The 16,150-nt window shown below is 42.5% G+C and overlaps 1 protein-coding gene across 1 annotated transcript in view; it reads right to left on the reverse strand.

Annotated features, from left to right (window-relative positions):
• Positions 1-13,916: 13,916 nt before the first annotated feature.
• The window catches only part of TMEM67 (transmembrane protein 67), a 32,212-nt gene continuing 29,978 nt past the window's right edge, over positions 13,917-16,150 (reverse strand). Inside the window, exon 28 of the mRNA XM_077351909.1 lies at positions 13,917-15,249. Coding sequence (XP_077208024.1) covers positions 15,169-15,249 — 81 coding nt within the window. The 3' untranslated portion in view covers positions 13,917-15,168. The remainder of the gene's footprint in view (positions 15,250-16,150) is intronic.

Here is a 16,150-nt window from a genome sequence, read left to right on the forward strand (position 1 = left end):
TCTGTGAGAATTGGCGTTGAATCCCCAGTCCTCTGAGGAAGCTTACTCAGGGTAATAAAAAAACAGGGTACAAAAAACCAGATCTTCTCTCTCCTCTTTTTACTGGATGACCTTGGGTCAGGCGCACACTCCTCACAGGGATGTTTAGAAGATTAGGGTAAAAGGAGAATGGAAAGAATGTTGTAAGCAGCTATGGGTCATCATTGATAGGGATGGGCACAAACCAGCTTACAAGCCAGAATGTGGCATAAACCTGGGTTGATTCTGAGCCCCTGAATTGATGTTTGAGGAAGGCACCTTTCCCAAACATCCACCATACTTTTTTCCAGTTCTGTTCAGCCACTTAAACCTAACAGCTGATCAGTGCAGATCTGCAGCTGAGCTGTTAGATTTAAATGGCTATGAGCCACTTCACTGGTGGGTTTTGCTTTCCCCCTGCTTCATGTATCTGATAGACATGCCCCTTTGTTGTTTAAATGTCTGGGAGCAACTTCATCAGTTGCTTCAAAGCAGGGGAAAGTGAAATGAACCTGTTAAATGGCTGCAAGCTATTTAAACCTAACAGCATGATGGGACTGAGTGTCAGCTGTTAAGTTTAAATAGCTGCCAGCCATTAAATCCATCTGTTTCACCCCACCCCCCTATTCCAGAACGGGAGAAGTGAAGCTACCAACCAGTTTCTTGTAGTGGTTAGGAGTGTGGACTTCTAATCTGGTATGCCGGGTTCGATTCTGCTCTTCCCCACATGCAGCCAGCTGGGTGACCTTGGGCTCCCTACGGCACTGATAAAGCTGTTCTGACCGAGCAGTGATATCAGGGCTCTCTCGGCCTCACCCACCTCACAGGGTGTCTGTTGTGAGGAGAGGAAAGGGAAGGTGACTGTAAGCCACTTTGAGCCTCCTTTGGGTAGAGAAAAGCGGCATATAAGAACCAACTCTTCTTCTTTTACCCTTCTTGGGTAAGCTGCAGCTGTAAAATAGGGGAAACTAAACTCTTCAGATTGGTTCCAGTTGGGGCTTTTCGGCTTGTTTGGGGTTCAGTTCAGGGGTCGTCCTGAACTGAACCAGGTTTTTTGGCCTTGTGCCCATGCTTAGCCATTGAAGAGAAAGGAAGAAAACTTTTGAATGGTATTTTCTTGACTGAGAGGGGATTGCTGTCCTGGGACCTAGTTTCACTGCAGGAAGAATCCCAGATGAATAGCAACCACATTTGTGCCCAGGCAGACAACTTTGTACATCTGTCTGTGTTCTACCTTCATGCACACGATTTGGCTTTGACATACCACGGCTTCAATCTTTTTAATGGAAAGGCATGCCTAAAATCTGAGTCTTGGGAACATCAGGAGCTTCTCAGAGGTTGAGAATATTAGATATCACCATAGAATGTTTCCTGTAGCTACTGTGGCCTGACATCTTTCTGTCATATTTGTATCTGGCCCTCCAGGGACCTCAGGGTGGCATTCAGGGAGTGATTTGATGACAAGATGAAGACTGTTCATCTTCCATCCATAAAAGTAAAGCTCCAGGCACATGCAGCTTCAGTTTGCCTCAGTCTCATGCAGGAAAAGGACATAAGGTTTTAACCCATCATCCATTTGGTTATGCTATTTGAAATTGGGCTCCCTTCTTCATTATTAACACTTTGAAGGGCAGCTGGGAAATGTGCATGTTTTGAAAGATGAAACTTTTCTCCTTTAAAATGCTCATAACAAAGAGGAAGTCTGGTTACAAATGGCCATAACTAAGTGTAGGTTGAAGAATAAAACTTGTTCTCTTCCATATATGCCCCGAGACAAACTGAAGTCACATGAGCAACCTAGTAACAAGAAGGAACTTCTCTTACAGTTAGGGCATTTGTCAGGGCTTTCAGCCGTGTCTGGATGGCACATCCTGCTCAGGCAAAACTCTTTGAAAAACCTCTGAAGATAGTGTCCCTTCTAGCCACCGCATTAGCTGCCATGGCTCTCATATCTAATTGTATCCCATTTGGAGAAGAAGCCATCAGTGGTGCTGCCAAGGACATCTGCATGCATCATTCACTGACTTGAGCATATCCAGCCCTGAAGAAGAGACCCTCACATTGCACAAAAAGTGTAATATTTCTCTTTCCTATCTGAGCTCTACTCACAACAAGTCTGTGAGAAAGCTGGTCAGGCATCCGTATTTATTTATATCGTGCTTTTCTCCTTGATGGAGCTACTTTGTGAGGTTTACAATAATCTCCTGTGTTCTGATTGGCTCGGTTGGAAACTTCTTGCTCCTTTGAGCACACTTCCTCCCTATATGCCTTCAGAGGAAGAACATAGTTAGACTGTTGGGACTATCTCTCTTTACAAAGTTGTTTCTGTTATCAATAAAGCTATTTATTCTTTAAGCAGCTGGTGCTCTGTCCTATTGCGCATTTAAACTCTGTCAACAGTCTGGAGATGAATTGTATGTAATTCTGGAAGAACTACAGACCCCACCCAGAGGCTGGTAGACCTAACTGAAAGACAAGTTAGGCTGAGGAGGAATAACTTGCCTAAGCACAGAGTGGTAAGCAGCAGACATGCTATCTGAAGCTCTGCCCATGAAGTTGGGAGTTCGATCCCAGCAGCTGGCTCAAGGTTGACTCAGCCTTCCATCCTTCCAAGGTCGGTAAAATGAGTACCCAGTTTGCTGGGGGGTAAAATGGTAATGACTGGGGAAGGCAACTGGCAAGGCCACCCTGTATTGAGTCTGCCATGAAAACGCTGGAGGGCGTCACCCCAAGGGTCAGACATGACCCGGTGCTTGCACCGGGGGATACCTTTCCCTTTACGTTCACTTAGTGAGCTTATATGGCTGAGTGGAGCTTTGAACCTGGATCTACCAGATCTTAGTCCGACATTCTAACCTGCACCACAATGGCTTGAGTGAGCTTCATGAGTATAAAGGGAGTAAACCCTAGTTGCCCATGGACAGTTAAAAACACTTCATTCACCACTCCAGACTGGTGGTCATAAAAGACATCCTGAGACATAGTATGAAAGCAGTTCTCCTTGATCCAGTGCTGCAGATGAATTAAAGCTCCCAAAACTAAATTCAATCAAAACCATTGTCCGATCTAGTTTTTGTGTTCCCTTATCACAATTTCCCAGCTAGAAGAAGGTCAATGGGAGTTTTGTTGGAATATGGCCATTTTAATGTTCTTAGTTTTGGGTTTATGTTTTATAATCAGAATGTGAAATGTGTTTCTAAAGCTTGCTTTTGAGGGATGGATGCTGTGTTCTAGGCTAGTCATGTACTCTGGAGGCTGAAGTGAGCTATGTGGAAAACTGAGCTTTGGTTTGTAAATCTTTGATATCAGATCTGTCTGTGTGATACAATTTCGACTTGCTACAACTTTCTTAAAATGGACCAGATGGTTATGTAAGCAGCACAACTCCTCCCCCACCCCCACTTTCATTCACTTATAATTTCAAGCAGCCGCAAGGCAGCCTGAAGCCCTTATATGAAGAGCTACCCTGTTGTATAAGCTGGAGAGCTTGCAAAGGTCATGGGAACAAGTTATTTAGAAAACCTGACGCTTATTGGGTGCCAGCCAGTGTGGGATAGATGAGACTGGAAAAAGACATTTGTGGGTGAAATTTTAGATTGGCTAGCACAGACTGAACAATTCCCCTTGACCTACAACATCCAGCAACAAGTACTTCCTTTGAAAAAATCAGATACCTTAAAAAAATCACAGGCTTTCCTTAAAAGTAGCAACTTTTAAGCAGTTTTATTTATTAATTAAAATATGTATAACCTAGATTTCCATTGTGGCTCAAGGCAGTTTACAATTGCAAAAACTACAATGCCCAAAAGTGAAAAGTGTCCTCTCCCCCACCTCCACAACCAAATGACTACAACCGTAAGGGGAGAGGGATATTTGGTAAAGTTGTTGGAGGGTAGCTGTACTGGTCTGCAGTAGATCAGTTAGATTTTACTCTAGTAGTAGACACCAACAGGGCTTTGAGGGGATGAGCTTTCAAGAGTCAATGCTTCCTTTATCAGACATGAGCAAGGGTGATTACACATTCTACCCAAGAGTCACAGTGGTGCCCAGGAATGGGTATCCAATATGGATGGGGAAAATGGTGGTTCAAATAATTCTTCCTTAGACTTGTCAGTTCTGGATCGGGAAATACTTGGAGATTTTGGGGGTGGGGCCTGAGGAGGGCCGTGGTCGGGAAGGGGAGAAACTTCAACACCATGAAGTCTGCCTTCCGAAGCAGCCATTTTTCCCCAGATGAATTGATCTCTATTGCCTGGTAATAGCAGGAGTTCTCAAACTACCACTATTTATTTTATTTACCACCAACTACTTATTTTATTTATTATTATATTTATATACCACCTTCCCCTAAGGCTCTGGGCATGTTTACATGGAACTGGAGAAAAACAGTACAGATAACATGACAAATTGAACAATAAATGGTGTCAGTTTTGCTAAAGTTATGTTTAAAATGAAATCTCTGTCCCTAAGACCATATTTGCAGAACATCAGGCAAAAGAAGGTTTGTCTGAGGAATTCAGAGGAATTCTGTCAGTGTTGTCAGTGTTAACATGGTTGATTTTTCCAAGAAAATTTGTCTTTTAGTGTTTGTAGCACCCCAGAATGTATTGACCTTTGCTAGTGGGAAGGCACAGCTTGCAGTTGAATTGATATGAATTTGTTTATTGAAAGCATGTTGTATAATATGATATGAAAGCATTATAAGCTAAGTATGAGATATGGGTAAATGATGAAGTGCAAGGATATATGAATACGAAAAAGATGTGTATGGTTACAATAAAAAATATGGGAAACAATGAGTCTATACTGAGGCTTTAACAGCTGTCTTCAGTAGAGCACAGAATGAAGGATGAAGAGACAAATTTGTAAATATACTAGCTTCTGGCCAGGTAAAGGTGGCTTTGGGCCGCAGCTTGCAGCCGGATCAAGTGGGGTGGGCAGGGGCTGGCCAGCTCCTTAGCAGGCCCAGGACAAAGCTCCTTAGCAGGCCGGGAAGCCCTTGTTAGCAGGCCCGCCAGGCCCAGCCTAGTAGGCCAAGAGGCCCTCCACCACAACCCTTTCCTTACCTGCTGCTGGCTCTAGGCACTGAGGTGCATGTAAGAGCAAAGAGGCTAGAGTCCTGGGACAGAGGGTAAGAGCTGCAGAGGCAGGGCCAATCAGGATGCAGCCAGCTTTGCTTTGCTGGCTGCACTCTGATTGGCCATATTACAACTTGAACAGCCAGACACTTTCAACCCCCTAGGCTGTTTCATAAATATATAGAGGAACCATGGATAATTATTATAAACACCTTCACTAGCAATTGGTATAATCCTAACGTTGTTAGTTGCGAAGTCGTGTCCGACCCATCCTAACGTACAAAAGCCCAAAGCCATTCTAGATCGCTAATCATGCCTGCTTCCCTAGCACTGTCCCATTTTTTTTGTTAAAATGCAGTTTCCTAATTACCACAAAGCAAAAGCAGGTTTGTAATTTTCATTTCAGAGACTTCTGCAAGGATGTAGAATCCAGGACAGCTGGAAGATGGGACCTTTACTAGCTAGTGGACTACTAATGGCTCCAAAGAAGCAGGAGGAGAGCACACTTGCACTCTGGAAGTTAGGACCTGGTATCCAGGACAACCTTATTCAGGCTTGGACTTCCTTAAAATGGCTTGCCATCTCCAGAGTGGGTCATCCCTGGAAATCTGGGGGTGGGTACTGAGGAGAGTGGGGTTTGGGGAAGGACCTCAGCAGCCATTTCCTCCAGGAGAACTAGTTGCTGGAGACCAGTTGAATTCTGTGAGATTTCCAGGCTGAAGTTTGAGAACTTCAGTTTTTAGAAATCCAGGTAACAGGACCAGGGGGGTTATCTTAAAACCAAGTCTGGCTCAGTGGTATTGTAGAGTGGAATTTAGGAGAGAAAGCCAGATTAAATATATTGCTTTAGGATGCTTAGGGCTGATCCTGCGTTGAGCAGGGGGTTGGACTAGATGGCCTGTATGGCCCCTTCCAACTCTATGATTCTATGATTCTATGATGCAGGAGGATTCTTTCCCTGGATTAGAGATATAGCTGAGGTGGCAATCCTCTCAAGGACTTTTTATTTGCTATCAGGCAATGTCACACCAAGGTGACCACTGTGTAATCAGTGTGTCCAACGTTCGTAACTGAAATGCTGCTTGTTCACAGTTCTCATTGTCTTTTTGATCTTGCGGGTTTCTTACATTTCTGCAAAGAGCAGATACTTGTAACAGTTCTTAAAGTCACAGTTGTTAGAATGGAGTCCAAGGGCAGTTTGACTGTGCTTGCAAACATACTGGGGGCAGGGTGTGTGTCCCTGTTTATGTATGGGACACAGTTTTGGCTATTTAGGTTGCTGAATATTCCCATTTAGAATGAGTCTTAAAACAGAAGCATTAATGATATCAAACAGCCAGCTTGGTGTAGTGGTTAGGAGTTCGGACTTCTAATCTGGCAAGCCAGGTTTGATTCTGCACTCCCCCACATGCAGCCAGCTGGGTGACCTTGGGCTTGTCACGGCACTGATAAAACTGTTCTGGCCGAGCTGTGATAGCAGGGCTCTCTCAGCCTCACCTACCTCACATGGTGTCTGTTGTGGGGAGAGGAATGGGAAGGCGACTGTAAGCCACTTTGAGCCTCCTTCGGGTAGAGAAAAGCGGCATATAAGAACCAACTTTTCTTCTTCACTACCAATTCATATAGAGTGTCTAGGGCAGGGGTAGTCAAACTGTGGTCTTCCAGATGTCCATTAACTACAATTCCCATGAGCCCCTGCCAGCGAATTCATGGGAATTGTAGTCCATGGACATCTGCAGGGCCATAGTTTGACTACCCCTGGTCTAGGGCACGTGATGGTGTTGCTCTTAGGCTCACTGTCTGAACAGCAAGGAAATAAGGCTGCATGCAGGAGGCAAACAGGCTATGCCTTTGTTTTTCTTGTTGGATTCTGCAGTCCATGTTACTACATAACTTATTTCAGAGGATTTATTGACAAAAGCTGCGTAGAAAGTCATGTGCTCCTCCAAAACGTTGATAACTTCAGCACTAGTAGGTCCAAACATGATTAACTTAAATGTCTCTTAGAGGGCTCAACATGTCTACTTTAAAAATGCCATGGGAACCAAGTATTTCTGCCCCAAGGGAAAAAAATGCCCTACTTATCAAATGCAGTTCAATCCATGGATGAAGCTGGAATCTAATGATCAAAAGAACATTTGTTTTTCTTCCCTCCTGGCACTAGTAGTGTCAGCAGTTCTTGAACACCACGTTCTCTGCATACAGTCTTGGAAAAACTATGCTCAAGAATTTACTCAGCGCCTAATCATTTTTTTTTGTTTGAAAATGGAGACCCCTTAGGCCAATCTGGGGGAAACCAAGCCCCCACAAAACGATAAGATATGGTTCCCAGTCCTGATCTTTTCCTGCTTAATTTCTGTCTATTCAGAAGAGGAGGACACCAGAGCCAGCATGGTAGACCTATTCAAGCCACCTGAAGGATCTTCTACATCCAATAAGTTCTTTCTTTTATTTTTGAGTGACTTTTCATACTTCTGGTATGGTGCTAATGTGCCATGTCAGAAGTGAGAGCTGTTTCCACACACACTTACGGTGTTCTGTTAGTTCATTTCAGCACTAGAGAGCTCAGATGTGCACTGGATCAAAAGGACTTCCACTTTCAGTTCAAAACTATTTCTGGTTTGTAGACAGAGGCAGACATGCTTTTGGCCTTGAACAGGGCATTCAGGAGAGATATGGGTTCAGGATAGATGTCCCCCATCATTCTCGAAACTGTTAGTCATGCAGTTGTTTTTCTACAGTGAACAGACGTGGCCTAAGGACTGCAGGAGCCCTGTGAAAACCCCAGTCTGCAATCTGAACAAGCTCTGCACTTTTCGGACTTATTATACTTCTGATAGTCACACATTCCAGAGAAAGATATAGCTGACCCCTGATCCTTTATGATGGAAAGACTTGCCCCTTCTCCTTTTTGAGCTTTCTAAAATGGATTGTCTGAAACAATTGCTTCTCCTCTACATTGTGTGCCTGGACCAGATCAAGGGAAGGCTGCATTGTGGCCAATTACATGTTGCATTTTTCTCTCATCAGAATTCAGATTGAATAGGCATGTCTTTCAGAAGCTGAGTCACTCTACTGAGGGAGGTGCATGTGAAGAGGGGGAGGGAACTGACCTTTTCTCCCAGCAGGACTACTGTTTCTTTTATTCATTAGGTGACATATTGTATCTGCATATGCGGCTTGTAAAAGAACAGTTAAAGACACAGAAGCCCTTCTAAGGAAAAAATGTGGCAATCCAAAACTCACAAACTGCTGCAGGGGTGGAAACAAGACTGCAAGGCTAAAGCTGCATTCATTTGAATTTGTCCCTGGAAATTAATCTCCATGAAATCTATGGGACTGCTGGTGGAAAGTGCAGGCAAGTTGCAGCTGAGTTCTGGCAGCCCCTAGGATTTCAAAAGCAAGAGACGAATAGAGGAAGTTTGCCATTGCCTGTCTCTCTGTAGCAACCCTGGACTTTTTAAAAATTAGTCTCCCACCCAGTACTAACGAGGATGACCCTCTTAAACTTTCAAGATGTGGTGAGATATCTCAGAGAACATGTAAATATGATTGGACTTCATCAGCTGCCTCTTTCAGTATCCTGTAGATCAGGGGTAGTCAACCTGTGGTCCTCCAGATGTCCATGGACTACAATTCCCATGAGACCCTGCCAGCAAACACTGGCAAAGGCTCATGGGAACTGTAGTCCATGCACATCTGGAGGACCATAGGTTGACTACCCCTGCTGTAGATTGTAATGCAGAATATCACCAGCTTGGTGTAGTGGTTAGGTGAGCAGACTTCTAATCTGGTGAGCCAGGTTTGATTCCATGGTCCCCCCGCCCATTGCAACCAGCTAGGTGACCTTGGGCTGGCCATTTGTGTCTGTGCTCAGTGACCAGAAAGTAGACAATTGAACAATATTTAGGAAGTAGGTTCTATAAATCACACTGTTCTGGGGGAGGTACTGCCTCCTGTCTCTCTGGATTGTGCCAAGGTATTTGACTCATCTCCTGTTTGTATCAGCATTGAATAGATACGTGATGATAATCTGGCATATGGGAGAAAGACTTCAATTTCCAAGAGCCTTGGCTATGTAAACAATTGCCTAACTCTGTGTAACATTATCTTATTTACATTCCTGTGTCTAGTCAATACAATAATTGGTCCAGGAGGATATTACAGAGAGCATTTGAGATCCAGACTTAAGGAAAGATTACTTACTTTTCTTAGGCATGCTTGGCTCAAAGGCAAAAATAAAACATAAAAAAATGTCAGATTAAAGGAATGGTAGGAAGATATGAGGGGGGGAAAGGGGGTCAATGTGACCTGCTCCTGAATACCAACAAGTTGATAGCTTGCATCTCAACACATTAAAAACATATTGTTAGCTCCCTTTTCCCTGAGCCGAGCAACAGAATGTTCTGGATGAGTTTTCACAATGAGAGAGAGCATAGAAGCACTTAGGGTGTCTCTACACAATGGAGGAAAGAGAACAGGCAGATCCAGAAAGTTGTGGGCAATACTCCCCCCCCCCCCCCCAATAAGGTTGCCATCTCAGTCACTTCCACTGGACAGTGTGACTCCTGAGTGCACAGGAAGATGCCTCCAGCTTGCCCAGACCAAGTAACTTTGCAGACTTCTGTCTTCCCAGCCACCACTTCAACAAGAACAAGCCCCATTTTTTTCCAGCTTCAGAAAGACGTGACTTGATTTGCAGGACAATAATCTGCAGTTGATATGCCTGGGCAAACCAGTAGGTTGAACCCCCCCATTCCCCCCCCCCAATTTGGTATTGTTTCCATGAGCTGGGAGGCATTTTATCAGAATTATATTTTGTTGGGTGACCAAATAACACTCAAGGAGGGCCCTGAATGCTCTTGCAGAAAGACACTGCCATTAGCTGGTTCTCCTCCTTCCTCCAGGGGTGCTCTCAGAAGAGAAAGGAGGAGAACCATGTTGAATGTGGAAATGAATCCCTTAGGATTAAATGGATCTTACAAATAAGTATGCATTACATTGAATCCTTAGGCTGGCTAAAAAATGGTAGTGACTGTTGTGACGAGGGGATTATCAGTTTCTAGTATGCGTGCTCAGCACTTGGAGTGCTTCTTAGATAATTGAATGAGATTAGCTCAATAGTGGACTTCCTGAACGTATTAGATGCTTTGGGAATCATTGCTGTCTGCAGCTTGAGAAAGCTGACTTCAATATGGAGAACAAAACTGGCATGATGACAGCTGGCACCCCGGAGCTGCTTGCTGCTTGGCTTGAATTCTGCTGCTTGACTTAGAGACTTCAATGTCCATTGAAGAATTTGAATTGGACTCCCACTCCTGGGTTTTGAGATAATTGTATGTTAGCATATACTGTGTATTTGTATTTTCCAGGGAATAGAAGAGTGTCATGTACCTACTTTGAATAAATTGACATTTCTCTTCTTGTTTTGTATTTTCTGCATTTACCTCTAGAATATACTACTCAGGAGTTGATATTTGTCTGTGCTTGGTATTTATCATGGAAATGAAGCAGAGTCAAAAGGTTTGGAACGCTTTGTTCAAGGTCTGTGAACCAAGAATCAGAAATGGAATGAAATCTACAACTGTCCTCCATTTCAAAGTTCCAGTCCTTCTTGTGCCCATTCTTCAGAAAGGAACATCAAAGCAAAGCCAGTGACTTATAAAACTTAGCTAGCCTCATATCTTGATTCTTTTCTTAGTTTTCTGCAACACTCATGTAACTGTTGAGAGATCTAAACTTGTACTTTGGTGCTCCTATTTCATAGAGATGTATGTTAGCGGAATAAAGATCTTTTTTTTCCTTTTTAACGACTGCAGAACGTGACCATAAGGAAGGCTGAGCGTCAAAGTATTGAGGCTTTTGAACTCTGGTGCTGGAGAAGACTCTTGCGAGTCCCTTGGACTGCAAGGCGAACAAACCAATCAGTCCTAGAGGAGATCAGCCCTGACTGCTCTGTAGAAGGCCAGATCCTGAAGATGAAATTCAAATACTTTGGCCACCTCATGAGAAGGAAGGACTCCCTGGAGAAGAGCCTAATGCTGGGAGCGATTGAGGGCAAAAGAAGAAGGGGACGACTGAGAATGAGGTGGCTGGATGGAGTCACTGAAGCAGTTGGTGCGAGCTTAAATGGACTCCGGGGAATGGTAGAGGACAGGAAGGCCTGGAGGATCATTGTCCATGGGATTGCGATGGGTCTAACACGACTTCGCAACTAACAACAACAAATAATAGGGATCTTGTCTTTTTAACAGGTTTGTAATACTATGCTGCAATTCAAAATAAAATAAACACATTTGTTTTCTGGGGATGTTTTCTAGGATGGTACGTGAATTTCCTCCAGGCCAGGCTGGATTTTGGAGATATTTGAGGGAGGGATCACTTGGGCAGGTGACTGTGGGTGGGCAGGTAGTTGTGAGCTCCTGTATTCTGCAAGGGGGTTGGTCTAGATGACCCTGGATATTCCTTCCAACTCTATTATTCTATGATTCTATGTTGGAGCAATGCTTAGGTTTACACACTTTACAGTCCTTTTTGTCCTGGACACAATTATTTTGCACTTCAGTTTTGAATAATGAAAGATAACTGATATTTTTGGTGTCCTTTATAAGTTTGTTTACATGAAGTTTTCAGCATATGCTCTATAACAGTTTTTGTCTGAAAGATACCATTGTTCCAAGAGCTAGAATTCACTACCTTCAGAATTTAATCATCTTGGTGACTCACACTGTGGAACTTACAGGAATTCTACTGCAGTGGAAAAATTCATTTCCTGAATTACTCATAAGTAAAATATTTCTGGGAGTATAATTTGAGGAGTGTATTAGGAATGAGTTGAGTTTTCTAAAAGTCTTTTGAAAGAGAATCTCTAAATTACACTAGAGGGCATACATAAAAGTAAAGCTTGTTTTGTTTTTTAATTTAGGAACTCATTCACACAAGGCAGTAGCTGAGCACAGCAAGATACCGAAGACACATTTGTGAAGCAGTCTCTGAAATTTTCACCATGCCCTTGTGCCCCAAGTGGACATATTCAAAGCTGCATGCATGTGCAAATAACACAGTATTTGTGCCAGGAACCCCAATTCTTCTGTCAAGACACACATGCATACACATTTACTTTTCACAAAAGCTTTATGCGTTTCTTGAGAGAACAAAAATAAAAGCAGCAAAATCCTCCTGGTACACAGAGAGTATAAGACCTCCCCATGGCAAGACGGTGTCAAGCATGTCAGGTGCTCACCTTGCAGCTTGGCTAGGATGACTAGCACAGGAAACACGGCAAGGGGGAGAGGCAAAGAGTGCATCATGCTCCAAAAGATCCCACAGTTTGGTTTGCCAGATCCCTTATGGAAGTTTGTGGGGAAGTCCCAAATCGAAGTAAGAAACTTGCCTCATAGGCAAGTCTCAATACTGACCACTAAAAACAACCCTAACCAGCACCTCCCTCCAACAATTGTTTGCCTTTACCTACCCCTTTTTCCTTAAAGTTACATGTTTTTGCGAACTAATTTTAGTGGCACCAGAATATTTTGGAAAGTTAAAAACTGTAAATGTCAGATTTTCCCTTGCACAGTATTATATCTCCAGGTATAATGATTTGTCTCCTGGGAGGACTGGTCCTATGCAGTTAGGTTAGATGCACGCTTGGTAAAAACCTAGTGCATCCACACTGGGTAGTTTGCAATGCTAACTGCTAAAACAGACTTTTCTCTCTCCGCCTTTTATTTTGAATGCCAGTGGTGCTCCTCTCATTATACCACATCATTCTGTGAATGATACATGACACAATGTCTACATCAAGAAACCCTTCGTATCTATTATAAAACAATCTCCAACGGCTTTTTCTTGACTACTCAGAGGTCGGTATTGGCCCTCTACTTTAAAAAGTCATTGCTACAGAAAAATGGTGCCCATATCACCTGTTCTCTAACTTACCTATACTGGACCAACTGCAGGTATTCTTGGATAACTCTTATGCTCTAGACCATTTTCATTCTGGCTTCAGGCCAAACTATGGGACACAGCCACTGAGTGTAGAGAAAGGCCTTGTCTCCTGGTTGGTCTTATTGGATTTATGTTCAGCCTTCGGTACAGTAGTAGATCTTACCAGCTTGTTGAGGTGCTTAGAAGCAAAAGTAGGCAGCAGGTGAGGTGTGCTGAACTGGGTTAAATCATCATTTGAACATGGAAGGCAGGTTATCACTGTGGAATGACACAGGGCATAATCCCCTTCCCCATGCTTTTCAGTCACTATGTAAAACCCTTAGGATAAATCATTTGTAGTTTGAGGGTTGAATGCCTTCTATATGTGGATGATACCTAAACTCCATATACCTTATCCAAATCTCCTTGTGATGCAGTAGAGGTCAATGGCTGCCATGGTAAAACAGCTAAGAGTGAACAAATTGAAACTAAATCAGGTGATACTGATCAGGAATGTGGAGCTCTTTTAAGGACATTGTGCTCCCCAGATTCAGATGACCCTTGCTGACTCTGTAAAGGACTGTGGGATTCTACAGGACTCTTTTATTACCAGAGGAGTTAATGCAGCTACAAACAAAAGGCTTTTCCTCTGCCTTGTCCAAATGATGCTTGCCCTCCTCAGCACACTCCCTTCTGCCCTTCTACAGCCTGTTTTTGAAACAGGCTTTGTTGCTAGTCAGTACATAAAAAATTGTCACGTGAATATCATCCCAAAACAGCTTTTTCCAGTGAATTTTAGCAAACTAGAATTTATCTTGTGAATTTTTCAGCACCTGAACTCAGAGAAGTAAACTGACCAAACTGTAAAGTCACAAAATGTAATGAAACATAGGATTAAAAAACATTAGAGTTTTATTTCTGGATTAGACCAGTCTTTATGGTATTCAGAGAAAGCTTGTTTCTATAGAAGACTCCATTCTTCTGTTCTAGCTAAAAGTGTCCCACAAACTTATATAAATACATCACATTCTTTTTAGACTCATCTTGTGGCAGTGAATTCCAGAAGTAAACTATACATCTTGTGTGAAGTTTTTTTTTGGGGGGGGGGCCTGTGGAGTTTATCTATTACATAAAAGAAACCTTTTCTCTCATATAAGATCAGAACTTACTGAAGCAGTTTGTGAAAATTTGATTATCTAGGACCGATCATGGGTAGCAACATTCCTAATATTCTTATTTTAGCAGATCTAGGTTGTAGAGCTGCTGTGCCCCTATTAGTATTGTTTTTGCATTGTTTATTTAGATCAGTAATTTTAAAAACTGTCAGCATTTTCATCCCTGTGGAAGGATAAACTCTGCACTCCCTGACCTAACAGATCAGCTGAACTGCTGGTTAAAGCAGAATCCTTTTGTTGATAGCACATGAAGCTGAGTGAGAAAACTATTTGTTTACTTATATCAAGTAAGGAGAAATGTACTAATACATATCTGAACTGCATCAAATGAATAAATAATAATTTCCCCCACTTCAAAACAGTTTGAGTCTTTGTCCATTTCATCAGTATATGAATAGAAACAGAGAGATGGCTATAAGGGCTATTTCCACATAGATTTCTTTTTGGAAGACCCACAGAAGCCTGAGAATATTCTGGGAGTGCTGTCCAATGTACCATTTGGGGTCTTCCAGGATAGGAAATGGTTTGACTGAATATCGCAGCTCCTTCATCCTTTTCTTCGTAACTCAATTTGCTCCTATTAATCTTTCCTCCTTCACATGTCATAGCACATTTACAAACAAAAACAAACATGTTTAACAATGATCCAAACACACTGCTGCAGTGTATATATATAAACACACACGAATATAAACACACACGAAGCTTCTCTGAAAGTAACACATAAACTTAGTTTTGTAACAATGACAGCTTTCTTTATCTGTTCGTGGTATACCACTTGTTCAAGGCATACAGATCAGCCGCCACTAAAAATACAAAAGTTTTTAGTCCATAGAAAAATATTGATTTTCTAAGGAACAATATAGAAGAGTAGAAACTATACATTGATATTTACATAGCATTATAAAACAAGTTTCTCTTGGTGTCTTCTTATGCCATGATTAATTTGTGGACAGTCTTTTCATAATGGTTTATATAAGAAATCTTTCATCCACCAAAGTTTTAGATGCTAAATTTTTCTGTCCAACAGTACACCGAATAAACCTAAAAATCTAAAGACAGAAAACAGACATAGTGAACATTCCACAACACTACCAACATTCCAACACCCTCAGTGGCAGCAAAAGTTCTTTCTCCCAAGGCTGCATGGCAGAATTATGGGAGAACTTCCAAGCTCTTGGGTCAGTGGCAGTGCTAATGTAAGCTGTGTTATTGTACTGAAGTTGGGTCTCCTGAACGTGATCCTATGAACTACTACTTCTGAATAACAGCTTAGACTCGACGAGTAGGACTGGCATTTTGAGATCTGGACTAGCAAGCTGCAAGTGAACTACTGGTCAAGCATGGGAGAAAATACAATGACAGCAGTCATAGCTCTTTGTTGTTTATATGATTAGCGCACTGGTCGACGCACACATGCAGGTGCAGAGCTCCGCGCCTGCATGTGTGCGCTGCCACACCGCCACACTCCCCACCCACCGCTGGCTGCTGTGGGCGGGAACGGCTGCTTTGGCGGCCGAATCGCCCAAGCCTAGACAGAGCTGTTTCACCAGGTCTATGGCTGAGGACTGGAAACAATACCAAAAATATGTTGGCCTCCCTGCCTAAAATCCACTCAATTGACCCTTCAAGGATTTATTGCATGCCCCCAGTTCTCTGTGAGGAGTAAACTTTTATGCAATTTTAAATCTTAATTTTTTAAAATGGTTTTAAACCTTAAAATGTTAATTTATTTCTACATGCATAATTTATTGTATATTAAATTGTTGTATTTTTGAAACTGACGTAACCTGCCCTAAGCCATTAGGGAAGGGTGGAATACAAATATAAAAATAATATTTTTAAAATTACTGCATAATTTTCTTTTAATTGTCAAATGCTGAAGCCAAAGTGAACTTACATAATTGGGTTGCTCAGCAACTGGGATGGCAGTGAAACATTCTACAACATAGT

Source organism: Paroedura picta, chromosome 9 (genome assembly GCF_049243985.1).
Source record: "Paroedura picta isolate Pp20150507F chromosome 9, Ppicta_v3.0, whole genome shotgun sequence".
Taxonomy (NCBI): Eukaryota; Metazoa; Chordata; class Lepidosauria; order Squamata; family Gekkonidae; genus Paroedura; species Paroedura picta.